Raw genomic sequence first — 13686 nt, forward strand, 5'->3', positions numbered from 1 at the left:
TGGGTTAGATCAACACAGAGACATCTACTACAGAAACTAATGGGTTAGATCAACACAGACATGAGCCCCCTGACATCTACTACAGAAACTAATGGGTTAGATCAACACAGAGAAATGAACCCCCTGACATCTACTACAGAAACTAATGGGTTAGATCAACACAGAGACATGAGCCCCCTGACATCTACTACAGAAACTAATGGGTTAGATCAACACAGAGACATGAGCCCCCTGACATCTACTACAGAAACTAATGGGTTAGATCAGCACAGAGACATGAGCCCCCTGACATCTACTACAGAAACTAATGGGTTAGATCAACACAGAGACATGAGCCTCCTGACATCTACTACAGAAACTAATGGGTTAGATCAACACAGAGACATCTACTACAGAAACTAATGGGTTAGATCAACACAGAGACATGAGTCCCTTGACATCTACTACAGAAACTAATGGGTTAGATCAACACAGAGAAATGAACCCCCTGACATCTACTACAGAAACTAATGGGTTAGATCAACACAGAGACATGAGCCCCCTGACATCTACTACAGAAACTAATGGGTTAGATCAACACAGAGACATGAGCCCCCTGACATCTACTACAGAAACTAATGGGTTAGATCAGCACAGAGACATGAGCCCCCTGACATCTACTACAGAAACTAATGGGTTAGATCAACACAGAGACATCTACTACAGAAACTAATGGGTTAGATCAACACAGAGACATGAGCCTCCTGACATCTACTACAGAAACTAATGGGTTAGATCAACACAGAGACATCTACTACAGAAACTAATGGGTTAGATCAACACAGAGACATGAGCCCCCTGACATCTACTACAGAAACTAATGGGTTAGATCAGCACAGAGACATGAGTCCCCTGACATCTACTACAGAAACTAATGGGTTAGATCAGCACAGAGACATGAGTCCCCTGACATCTACTACAGAAACTAATGGGTTAGATCAGCACAGAGACATGAGTCCCCTGACATCTACTACAGAAACTAATGGGTTAGATCAACACAGAGACATCTACTACAGAAACTAATGGGTTAGATCAACACAGAGACATCTACTACAGAAACTAATGGGTTAGATCAACACAGAGACATGAGTCCCCTGACATCTACTACAGAAACTAATGGGTTAGATCAACACAGAGACATGAGCCCCCTGACATCTACTACAGAAACTAATGGGTTAGATCAACACAGAGACATCTACTACAGAAACTAATGGGTTAGATCAACACAGAGAAATGAACCCCCTGACATCTACTACAGAAACTAATGGGTTAGATCAACACAGAGACATCTACTACAGAAACAAATGGGTTAGATCAACACAGAGACATGAGCCCCCTGACATCTAGTACAGAAACTAATGGGTTAGATCAACAGAGACATGAGCCCCCTGACATCTAGTACAGAAACTAATGGGTTAGATCAACAGAGACATGAGCCCCCTGACATCTACTACAGAAACTAATGGGTTAGATCAATACAGAGACATCTACTACAGAAACTAATGGGTTAGATCAATACAGAGACATGAGCCCCCTGACATCTACTACAGAAACTAATGGGTTAGATCAACACAGAGACATGAACCCCCTGACATCTACTACAGAAACTAATGGGTTAGATCAACACAGAGACATGAACCCCCTGACATCTACTACAGAAACGAATGGGTTAGATCAACACAGACATGAGCCCCCTGACATCTACTACAGAAACTAATGGGTTAGATCAACACAGAGACATCTACTACAGAAACTAATGGGTTAGATCAACACAGAGACATCTACTACAGAAACTAATGGGTTAGATCAACACAGACATGAGTCCCCTGACATCTAGTACAGAAACTAATGGGTTAGATCAACACAGAGACATGAGCCTCCTGACATCTACTACAGAAACTAATGGGTTAGATCAACACAGAGACATCTACTACAGAAACTAATGGGTTAGATCAACACAGAGACATGAGCCCCCTGACATCTACTACAGAAACTAATGGGTTAGATCAACACAGAGACATGAACCCCCTGACATCTACTACAGAAACTAATGGGTTAGATCAACACAGAGACATCTACTACAGAAACTAATGGGTTAGATCAACACAGAGACATCTACTACAGAAACTAATGGGTTAGATCAACACAGAGACATGAGCCTCCTGACATCTACTACAGAAACTAATGGGTTAGATCAACACAGAGACATGAGCCCCCTGACATATACTACAGAAACTAATGGGTTAGATCAACACAGAGACATCTACTACAGAAACTAATGGGTTAGATCAACACAGAGACATCTACTACAGAAACTAATGGGTTAGATCAACACAGAGACATGAGCCCCCTGACATCTACTACAGAAACTAATGGGTTAGATCAACACAGAGACATGAGCCCCCTGACATCTACTACAGAAACTAATGGGTTAGATCAACACAGAGACATCTACTACAGAAACTAATGGGTTAGATCAACACAGAGACATGAGTCCCCTGACATCTACTACAGAAACTAATGGGTTAGATCAACACAGAGACATGAGTCCCCTGACATCTACTACAGAAACTAATGGGTTAGATCAACACAGAGACATCTACTACAGAAACTAATGGGTTAGATCAACAGAGACATGAGCCCCCTGACATCTACTACAGAAACTAATGGGTTAGATCAGCACAGAGACATGAGCCCCCTGACATCTACTACAGAAACTAATGGGTTAGATCAACACAGAGACATCTACTACAGAAACTAATGGGTTAGATCAACAGAGACATGAGACTCCTGACATCTACTACAGAAACTAATGGGTTAGATCAGCACAGAGACATCTACTACAGAAACTAATGGGTTAGATCAACACAGAGACATCTACTACAGAAACTAATGGGTTAGATCAACAGAGACATGAACCCCCTGACATCTACTACAGAAACTAATGGGTTAGATCAACACAGACATGAGCCCCCTGACATCTACTACAGAAACTAATGGGTTAGATCAGCACAGAGACATGAGCCCCCTGACATCTACTACAGAAACTAATGGGTTAGATCAACACAGAGACATCTACTACAGAAACTAATGGGTTAGATCAACACAGAGACATGAGCCCCCTGACATCTACTACAGAAACTAATGGGTTAGATCAACACAGAGACATGAACCCCCTGACATCTACTACAGAAACTAATGGGTTAGATCAACACAGAGACATGAGCCCCCTGACATCTACTACAGAAACTAATGGGTTAGATCAACACAGAGACATCTACTACAGAAACTAATGGGTTAGATCAACAGAGACATGAGCCCCCTGACATCTACTACAGAAACTAATGGGTTAGATCAGCACAGAGACATGAGCCCCCTGACATCTACTACAGAAACTAATGGGTTAGATCAACACAGAGACATCTAGTACAGAAACTAATGGGTTAGATCAACACAGAGACATCTAGTACAGAAACTAATGGGTTAGATCAACACAGAGACATCTACTACAGAAACAAATGGGTTAGATCAACACAGAGACATGAGCCCCCTGACATCTAGTACAGAAACTAATGGGTTAGATCAACAGAGACATGAGCCCCCTGACATCTAGTACAGAAACTAATGGGTTAGATCAACAGAGACATGAGCCCCCTGACATCTACTACAGAAACTAATGGGTTAGATCAATACAGAGACATCTACTACAGAAACTAATGGGTTAGATCAATACAGAGACATGAGCCCCCTGACATCTACTACAGAAACTAATGGGTTAGATCAACACAGAGACATGAACCCCCTGACATCTACTACAGAAACTAATGGGTTAGATCAACACAGAGACATGAACCCCCTGACATCTACTACAGAAACGAATGGGTTAGATCAACACAGACATGAGCCCCCTGACATCTACTACAGAAACTAATGGGTTAGATCAACACAGAGACATCTACTACAGAAACTAATGGGTTAGATCAACACAGAGACATCTACTACAGAAACTAATGGGTTAGATCAACACAGACATGAGTCCCCTGACATCTAGTACAGAAACTAATGGGTTAGATCAACACAGAGACATGAGCCTCCTGACATCTACTACAGAAACTAATGGGTTAGATCAACACAGAGACATCTACTACAGAAACTAATGGGTTAGATCAACACAGAGACATGAGCCCCCTGACATCTACTACAGAAACTAATGGGTTAGATCAACACAGAGACATGAACCCCCTGACATCTACTACAGAAACTAATGGGTTAGATCAACACAGAGACATCTACTACAGAAACTAATGGGTTAGATCAACACAGAGACATCTACTACAGAAACTAATGGGTTAGATCAACACAGAGACATGAGCCTCCTGACATCTACTACAGAAACTAATGGGTTAGATCAACACAGAGACATGAGCCCCCTGACATCTACTACAGAAACTAATGGGTTAGATCAACACAGAGACATCTACTACAGAAACTAATGGGTTAGATCAACACAGAGACATCTACTACAGAAACTAATGGGTTAGATCAACACAGAGACATGAGCCCCCTGACATCTACTACAGAAACTAATGGGTTAGATCAACACAGAGACATGAGCCCCCTGACATCTACTACAGAAACTAATGGGTTAGATCAACACAGAGACATCTACTACAGAAACTAATGGGTTAGATCAACACAGAGACATGAGTCCCCTGACATCTACTACAGAAACTAATGGGTTAGATCAACACAGAGACATGAGTCCCCTGACATCTACTACAGAAACTAATGGGTTAGATCAACACAGAGACATCTACTACAGAAACTAATGGGTTAGATCAACAGAGACATGAGCCCCCTGACATCTACTACAGAAACTAATGGGTTAGATCAGCACAGAGACATGAGCCCCCTGACATCTACTACAGAAACTAATGGGTTAGATCAACACAGAGACATCTACTACAGAAACTAATGGGTTAGATCAACAGAGACATGAGACTCCTGACATCTACTACAGAAACTAATGGGTTAGATCAGCACAGAGACATCTACTACAGAAACTAATGGGTTAGATCAACACAGAGACATCTACTACAGAAACTAATGGGTTAGATCAACAGAGACATGAACCCCCTGACATCTACTACAGAAACTAATGGGTTAGATCAACACAGACATGAGCCCCCTGACATCTACTACAGAAACTAATGGGTTAGATCAGCACAGAGACATGAGCCCCCTGACATCTACTACAGAAACTAATGGGTTAGATCAACACAGAGACATCTACTACAGAAACTAATGGGTTAGATCAACACAGAGACATGAGCCCCCTGACATCTACTACAGAAACTAATGGGTTAGATCAACACAGAGACATGAACCCCCTGACATCTACTACAGAAACTAATGGGTTAGATCAACACAGAGACATGAGCCCCCTGACATCTACTACAGAAACTAATGGGTTAGATCAACACAGAGACATCTACTACAGAAACTAATGGGTTAGATCAACAGAGACATGAGCCCCCTGACATCTACTACAGAAACTAATGGGTTAGATCAGCACAGAGACATGAGCCCCCTGACATCTACTACAGAAACTAATGGGTTAGATCAACACAGAGACATCTAGTACAGAAACTAATGGGTTAGATCAACACAGAGACATCTAGTACAGCAACTAATGGGTTAGATCAACACAGAGACATCTAGTACAGAAACTAATGGGTTAGATCAACACAGAGACATGAGCCCCCTGACATCTACTACAGAAACTAATGGGTTAGATCAACACAGAGACATGAACCCCCTGACATCTACTACAGAAACTAATGGGTTAGATCAACACAGAGACATGAACCCCCTGACATCTAGTACAGAAACTAATGGGTTAGATCAACACAGAGACATGAGTCCCCTGACATCTACTACAGAAACTAATGGGTTAGATCAACACAGACGGTCTATCAACAGGGATTTCATCAGCACAACATAAGGGGAATTGTGGCCTCAATAACTATTTTCATAAAGAAAGTGTTTCAGAGAACAAAATAAGGAAAACAATACCAAAACTTTGACTCTCCATAATTAAAAACCTCCTAGTGTAAGTCTTGACAGATTCCAACATATAATCCGCATTAGCCTCACATCCCCAGTAGATGGCGACCTGCCTGTCTGGAGTCTGAGCCAAACAGCAGTGCCGTATGCACCAAGCATAGAGTAAGAGTACAGATCTAGGATCTGTCCATATAATCTTATTATGAAATCATTTAAAAGGCAAAACTGATCCTAGATCAGCAGTCCTACTCCGACACTTTATGAATAAACAAAGAACAGCGCAGGAGCCTGTGCCTGTGGTTCAGAGGTCACTGCTCTGACCTCTTGTGCCCGGCCTACAATATTGAATCCAGGGAATTAGACCAGGGCTGAATCCAACATGATCAAAGGTCTGGAAAGTCCAATAAAAAAGTCCACCCAGAACAGGGACCGGCCCCCCCCATACACATGACAGTCAACACAAAGCATTCTGAGAGGTGAATACTGGGAGATCTGGTGCATTTTCCCACCAAATACTTCCTGTAACTGGAACCAATCAAAGTTCACCTACATCAGAGCGGATGTGTTTTACACACACAAGGCTTTCCTAGAGACCACCCATTCTGTTGCCCCCCCAGGGGTAAATACTGAACACAAATGCACTAGAATTAAGGATGTGTCGATATATCAACTTGATTCAATTGGGCTTGTGGTATATGAGGTTCAGACGCCATCACCTTCACATTGTACCAACAGTTGATATGAGAATGGACTTCTAATGTGTTGACAAAGATGGACTTGTATTTCCAGAAATAGCTGGTTGGTATTTAGAATAACAAAGTGAAAACATGGCAGTATGAGGCCAGTTGAACTCATCTGTCTAATAGGATCAGATGGCTCCAAACTTCAACCATCTCTCTCCTCAGCAACACAACACACCCGCGCTGTTGCCATGACATAGCCTACGTAACGTCCTGGCGTTGCCACGACAGCGAAGGTGAACGGCTACAGTTCCACGTGAGGACGAGGGGGGCGATAAAGCCCCATGTCATCCACTCCGACCATCTGGAGGTCTGGGTCAGGGGAAAACACGCCTTGGTCTAGCTGTTTCTCAAATTAAGACTTGTCTGATAAAACTGTCTCCATTTAAATCTAATATACAGTCTAACAGCTCTAGCAGTGGTACATTGTCATATTCATATAAACGAAAATGTTTCCCTCCATGTGACGGCTACTGTATTGATGTGGTGAAGCTACTTACTTGGTTGTGGATGGCGGCCATCTTGCTGAAGGGCCCGGTCAGGTTAACTGTGGTGGTGGTGGTGGTCACCGGTCTGATGAAGGGGGCTTTGTTCCGGTTGAGCGTGTCGTAAGGACCGGGACGAGAGCGGGTAACGTCCATGATGTGGAAACATGATTTGACACTGACGGGGAGAGGAAAGGAGGGGGTTGGAGTTATTTTCATCACAGTACAGCAGACCCCAGCTATTCTTTATGCTTGCCCTCCTTTTACAAATAACTAAATGTTTCATCATGTTTCTTCTCTACGAAAAGGTCGACCCGTCTGAAAGACAGTGGGGGAAACTCACTGGTTGCTATGGGGGAAGTCGAGCAGGTGTTGCATGGACATAAAGGAGTGGCTGAGCGCCTCCGCGGGGGCGATCCTCTTCTCCGCATCGATCCACAACATCCTCTTCAGCAGGCCTACAAACTCTCTTCGGTCCACCTTCTCTGCCAACAGGTCACTACCTTCCAGATTCATCACCAAGTTGACCTGGGAGAGAGAGGCAGGTCAGGGCTCAGGAGAACTGGTCATCTGTTATCTTTCCCAGTGTTTGTGTCCATTCCATCTGGAGCCGCAGGAAGTTTTAAACCAGTTTACAAGTCAAGGGAGACTTGGTTAAGGGACAAACAGTATAAACAGTCACAATGCTGGAATAATCCTTTCCTAAGTTAAAAATACCAGACATTTTGCAGAAGTTTATCAAATGTGAAAACATCAAACCAACCATTGTGATAAGTGGAAAGATGAGGCATTTTTCATATCTACAGCATTCTACATCCCCCCGTCTCTACACAGCTACGCCCCCCCCCCAGTCTCTACACATCTACGTCCCCCCCCAGTCTCTACACATCTACGTCCCCCCCCCAGTCTCTACACATCTACGTCCCCCCCAGCCTCTACACATCTACGTCGTCCCCCCCCAGCCTCTACACATCTACGTCCCCCCCCCCAAGCCTCTACACATCTACGTCGTCCCCCCCAGCCTCTACACATCTACGTCGTCCCCCACCAGCCTCTACACATCTACGCCCCCCCCCCCCAGTCTCTACACATCTACGTCCCCCCCCCAGTCTCTACACATCTACACCCCCCCCAGTCTCTACACATCTACGTCCCCCCCAGCCTCTACACATCTACGTCGTCCCCCACCAGCCTCTACACATCTACGCCCCCCCCCCCAGTCTCTACACATCTACGTCCCCCCCCCAGTCTCTACACATCTACACCCCCCCAGTCTCTACACATCTACGTCCCCCCCAGCCTCTACACATCTACGTCGTCCCCCACCAGCCTCTACACATCTACGTCCCCCCCCCCCCCCAAGCCTCTACACATCTACGTCGTCCCCCCCAGCCTCTACACATCTACGTCGTCCCCCGCCAGCCTCTACACATCTACGTCCCCCCCCCCCAGTCTCTACACATCTACGTCGTCCCCCCCAGTCTCTACACATCTACGTCGTCCCCCCAGTCTCTACACATCTACGTCGTCCCCCCAGTCTCTACACATCTACGTCGTGTCCCCCCCCCCCCCCCCCCCCGAGTCTCTACACATCTACGTCGCCCCCCCCCCCGCCTCTACACATCTACGTTGTCCCCCCCCCAGCCTCTACGTCATCCCCCGTCTCTACGTCATCCCCCGTCTCTACGTCATCCCCCGTCTCTACGTCATCCCCCGTCTCTACGTCATCCCCCGTCTCTACGTCATCCCCCGTCTCTACATATCTACATAATCACCCCCCAACTCAAAAAAACATCAGCAGGGAAATGTTCAACCCATGATCTCATTGTCAGGGAATTTCCAGCGGTGGTTTCACCAAGGCTTGACTTTCAAACTAAGTGTTGGGTGCTGAACCTTAGCATGTCACTTAGCATATGACTAGAGATGTGAGAATGGGGTTTTTCCAGCAATGAGATGTACGTACATGTTCTAGCTTTTTCAGTCAAACAGCTGAAGGTGAACTTCCTCTCTCTCAGACCTACGGCCCCATGTCATCTAACCATCTGACCATGGGCTTCCTGAGTAGAGACTCATCAACACGGTCTAGTTAGACCAGCTGAAGGTGAACTTCCTCTCTCTCAGACCTACATCATCTAGCCATGAGCTTCCTGAGTTGAGACTCATCAACACGGTCTAGTTAGACCAGCTGAAGGTGAACTTCCTCTCTCAGACCTACATCATCTAACCATGAGCTTCCTGAGTCGAGACTCATCAACACGGTCTAGTTAGACCAGCTGAAGGTGAACTTCCTCTCTCTCAGACCTACATCATCTAACCATGAGCTTCCTGAGTCGAGACTCATCAACACGGTCTAGTTAGACCAGCTGAAGGTGAACTTCCTCTCTCTCAGACCTACATCATCTAACCATGAGCTTCCTGAGTCGAGACTCATCAACACGGTCTAGTTAGACCAGCTGAAGGTGAACTTCCTCTCTCTCAGACCTACATCATCTAACCATGGGCTTCCTGAGTCGAGACTCATCAACACCGTCTAGTTAGACCAGCTGAAGGTGAACTTCCTCTCTCTCAGACCTACATCATCTAACCATGAGCTTCCTGAGTCGAGACTCATCAACACGGTCTAGTTAGACCAGCTGAAGGTGAACTTCCTCTCTCTCAGACCTACATCATCTAACCATGAGCTTCCTGAGTCGAGACTCATCAACACGGTCTAGTTAGACCAGCTGAAGGTGAACTTCCTCTCTCTCAGACCTACATCATCTAACCATGAGCTTCCTGAGTCGAGACTCATCAACACGGTCTAGTTAGACCAGCTGAAGGTGAACTTCCTCTCTCTCAGACCTACATCATCTAACCATGAGCTTCCTGAGTCGAGACTCATCAACACGGTCTAGTTAGACCAGCTGAAGGTGAACTTCCTCTCTCTCAGACCTACATCATCTAACCATGAGCTTCCTGAGTCGAGACTCATCAACACGGTCTAGTTAGACCAGCTGAAGGTGAACTTCCTCTCTCTCAGACCTACATCATCTAACCATGAGCTTCCTGAGTCGAGACTCATCAACACGGTCTAGTTAGACCAGCTGAAGGTGTCCACATCCTGTGGAACAAGACTTACGTGCGCCATGTCATCCAAACAGTTGAAGATGTACTTCCTTGCTTCCTTCGATTTCATCCCCGTCTCGGTCTCATGCTCATCAGTCGACTGGAGAGAGACAGGGAGAGAAAGAGAGAGAGAGAGACAGGGGGAGAAAGAGAGAGAGAGACAGGGGGAGAAAGAGAGAGAGAGACAGGGGGAGAAAGAGAGAGAGAGACAGGGGGAGAAAGAGAGAGAGAGACAGGGGGAGAAAGAGAGTGAGAGACAGGGGGAGAAAGAGAGTGAGAGACAGGGGGAGAAAGAGAGTGAGACAGGGGGAGAAAGAGAGTGAGACAGGGGGAGAAAGAGAGTGAGACAGGGGGAGAAAGAGAGTGAGACACAGGGGGAGAAAGAGAGAGACACAGGGGGAGAAAGAGAGTGAGACAGGGGGAGAAAGAGAGAGAGAGAGACAGGGAGAAAGAGAGAGAGAGAGAGACAGGGAGAGAAAGAGAGAGAGAGAGACAGGGAGAGAAAGAGAGAGAGAGAGAGACAGGGAGAGAAAGAGAGAGAGAGAGACAGGGAGAGAAAGAGAGAGAGAGAGACAGGGAGAGAGAGAGAGACAGGGAGAGAGAGAGAGACAGGGAGAGAGAGAGAGAGAGACAGGGAGAGAGAGAGAGAGAGGGAGAGAAAGAGAGAGAGAGAGAGACAGGGAGAGAAAGAGAGAGAGAGACAGGGGGAGAAAGAGAGAGACACAGGGGGAGAAAGAGAGTGAGACAGGGGGAGAAAGAGAGAGAGAGACAGGGAGAAAGAGAGAGAGAGACAGGGAGAACAATAAGGATTTGGTTTATCCCTTCAGCCTTTATCTCCAGAGTTGGTTCAAGCGGTGAAAAAGAGGATGCTTGTGTTGGGGTTTTCTTCTCTGGTGGGAGAATGTTTGGTGATGGTGAGATAATATGAAGGTTTGTTTTCAGTGCCGGGCTAGGAGGTGTGTGTGTTTTGGTGGAGAGGAGCGAAAGAGGGGTCAGTGTATGGAATGGTTGAGAGAGGGTTCTGGGGGGAGGGGGGTTCTGCTGGAGATGTCTTTTGGGCTTAGGGGTCCTTCTTACTTTCAATCGCCATGCTGAGTAGGGGGAGTCAGACTCCCTGCAGAAGAACCGTGCCGTCTTCGTCCCCACATTCAACAGATGCTCCCCAGGCAAACCCTGCGTCTGAGAAATGTAGCGAATCTGTGAAAAGAGGAAGCGAGGGAAAAACAAAGATGTGAATAGACCGAGCAAGAGAGAAAAGGAGGAGATAGAAGAGAAAGACACGTGGATAGACCGAGCAAGAGAGATAGAAGAGAAAGACACGTGGATAGACCGAGCAAGAGAGATAGGGAAAGGAAAAATGCATTAGGAAAGAACATTCCCTGTATGCTATGACTGTAACAGAAGGGGAAAGAACATTCCCTGTATGCTATGACTGTAACAGAAGGGAAAAGAACATTCCCTGTATGCTATGACTGTAACAGAAGGGGAAAGAACATTCCCTGTATGCTATGACTGTAACAGAAGGGGAAAGAACATTCCCTGTATGCTATGACTGTAACAGAAGGGGAAAGAACATTCCCTGTATGCTATGACTGTAACAGAAGGGGAAAGAACATTCCCTGTATGCTATGACTGTAACAGAAGGGAAAAGAACATTCCCTGTATGCTATGACTGTAACAGAAGGGGAAAGAACATTCCCTGTATGCTATGACTGTAACAGAAGGGGAAAGAACATTCCCTGTATGCTATGACTGTAACAGAAGGGGAAAGAACATTCCCTGTATGCTATGACTGTAACAGAAGGGGAAAGAACATTCCCTGTATGCTATGACTGTAACAGAAGGGGAAAGAACAGTCCCTGTATGCTATGACTGTAACAGAAGGGGAAAGAACATTCCCTGTATGCTATGACTGTAACGGAAGGGGAAAGAACATTCCCCGTATGCTATGACTAACAGAAGGGGAAAGAACAGTTCAATATGACCATTTCTCTCCCATAATATTACCATAACATCATACAGTCTAAACATCCCAGCACAGTTCTCTTCTCCATTCCTGCGGTGCCTTGTTCCACTGTAAACTGCCCAGTCCTACCCACTCCTCCTATACCCACAGTCCCCCACCTTCAAGCCCAGGTGCTGACCCCTTTCTCCAGCCTCACACATCCCGAGAACACAGTCATTACCTAGTGGTAATACATTCAGGTTATGCACAAGTGTCGTTCACACTACCATCACCCTGGGAATGAGGGGGGTGGGGCTCTGGGAATGATTGACATGTGTGTGCGTAACAAAGTAGTTTCTGTCCCTCTCCTCACCCCTACCTGGGCTCGAACCAGGGACCCTCATCGACAAGTCACCCTCAAAGCATCATTACCTATCGCTCCACAAAAGCCTTAGAGCAAGGGAAACTACTTGAAGGTCTCAGAGAGAGTGACATCACCGATTGAAATGCTACTAGCGTGCACCCCGCTAACTAGGGAGCCATTTCACACCAGTTACATGTGGGTGTGTCCGTGATCAGGGCCCTAGCTGGAGAGGGAGTATGACTGTATGCCGCTGCCTGCATGGGGTCGTGTTGACTCAGGATTCTGCGTTTCACACAGAAAGGGAAAGAAGAGACGCAGATAAAACATCTTGCTGCGTTATGTAAACGCAAATCTAAAAAGGCTTCTTACTGTAAATTCTGCTCAGCTTCAGTCAGGTTTCGCTCCAAATCATGAATGTAAAAGGAGTCATTTCCTGCTTCAGTTGCACTTCTCCACTCAGATGGAGTGTATTTGCTCGTCATTGGATCACCAGCAGGTCATTTCCTCCAGTGTAGTTTTTCTCCGGTATAAAGTTCAAATGCAAAGCTCAATTTCAAGAAAAACGGTGGAAATGTAGCTGGCTACATTCTTCTATGATAAACATTGCCTACTGGATGGTGGGATGATTGTCTGTGTCTACCTACTGGATGGTGGGATAATTCTGTCTGTGTCTACCTACTGGATGGTGGGATAATTCTGTCTGTGTCTACCTACTGGATGGTGGGATAATTCTGTCTGTGTCTACCTACTGGGTGGTGGGATAATTCTGTCTGTGTCTACCTACTGGGTGGTGGGATGATTCTGTCTGTCTACCTACTGGATGGTGGGATGATTCTGTCTGTGTCTACCTACTGGATGGTGGGATAATTCTGTCTGTGTCTACCTACTGGGTGGTGGGATAATTCTGTCTGTGTCTACCTACTGGATGGCGGGTTAATTCTG

General features: G+C 45.8%; 1 protein-coding gene across 8 annotated transcripts in view; it reads right to left on the reverse strand.

Moving 5' to 3' along the window:
- LOC110512935 (homeodomain-interacting protein kinase 3) overlaps positions 1-13686 on the reverse strand; it is a 94376-nt gene that overhangs the window by 14772 nt on the left and 65918 nt on the right. For all 8 annotated transcript variants that reach the window (XM_090239200.1, XM_090239199.1, XM_090239204.1 and 5 more), the window contains exons 4-7: positions 11513-11632; positions 10449-10535; positions 7674-7858; positions 7346-7508 (exon numbers count right to left, since the gene is read on the reverse strand). In XM_090239200.1, the coding sequence (XP_090095326.1) occupies positions 7346-7508; positions 7674-7858; positions 10449-10535; positions 11513-11632 (555 nt within the window). The remainder of the gene's footprint in view (positions 1-7345; positions 7509-7673; positions 7859-10448; positions 10536-11512; positions 11633-13686) is intronic.

Source organism: Oncorhynchus mykiss, chromosome 6 (assembly GCF_057628025.1).
Source record: "Oncorhynchus mykiss isolate SJ-2025 chromosome 6, ASM5762802v1, whole genome shotgun sequence".
Taxonomy (NCBI): Eukaryota; Metazoa; Chordata; class Actinopteri; order Salmoniformes; family Salmonidae; genus Oncorhynchus; species Oncorhynchus mykiss.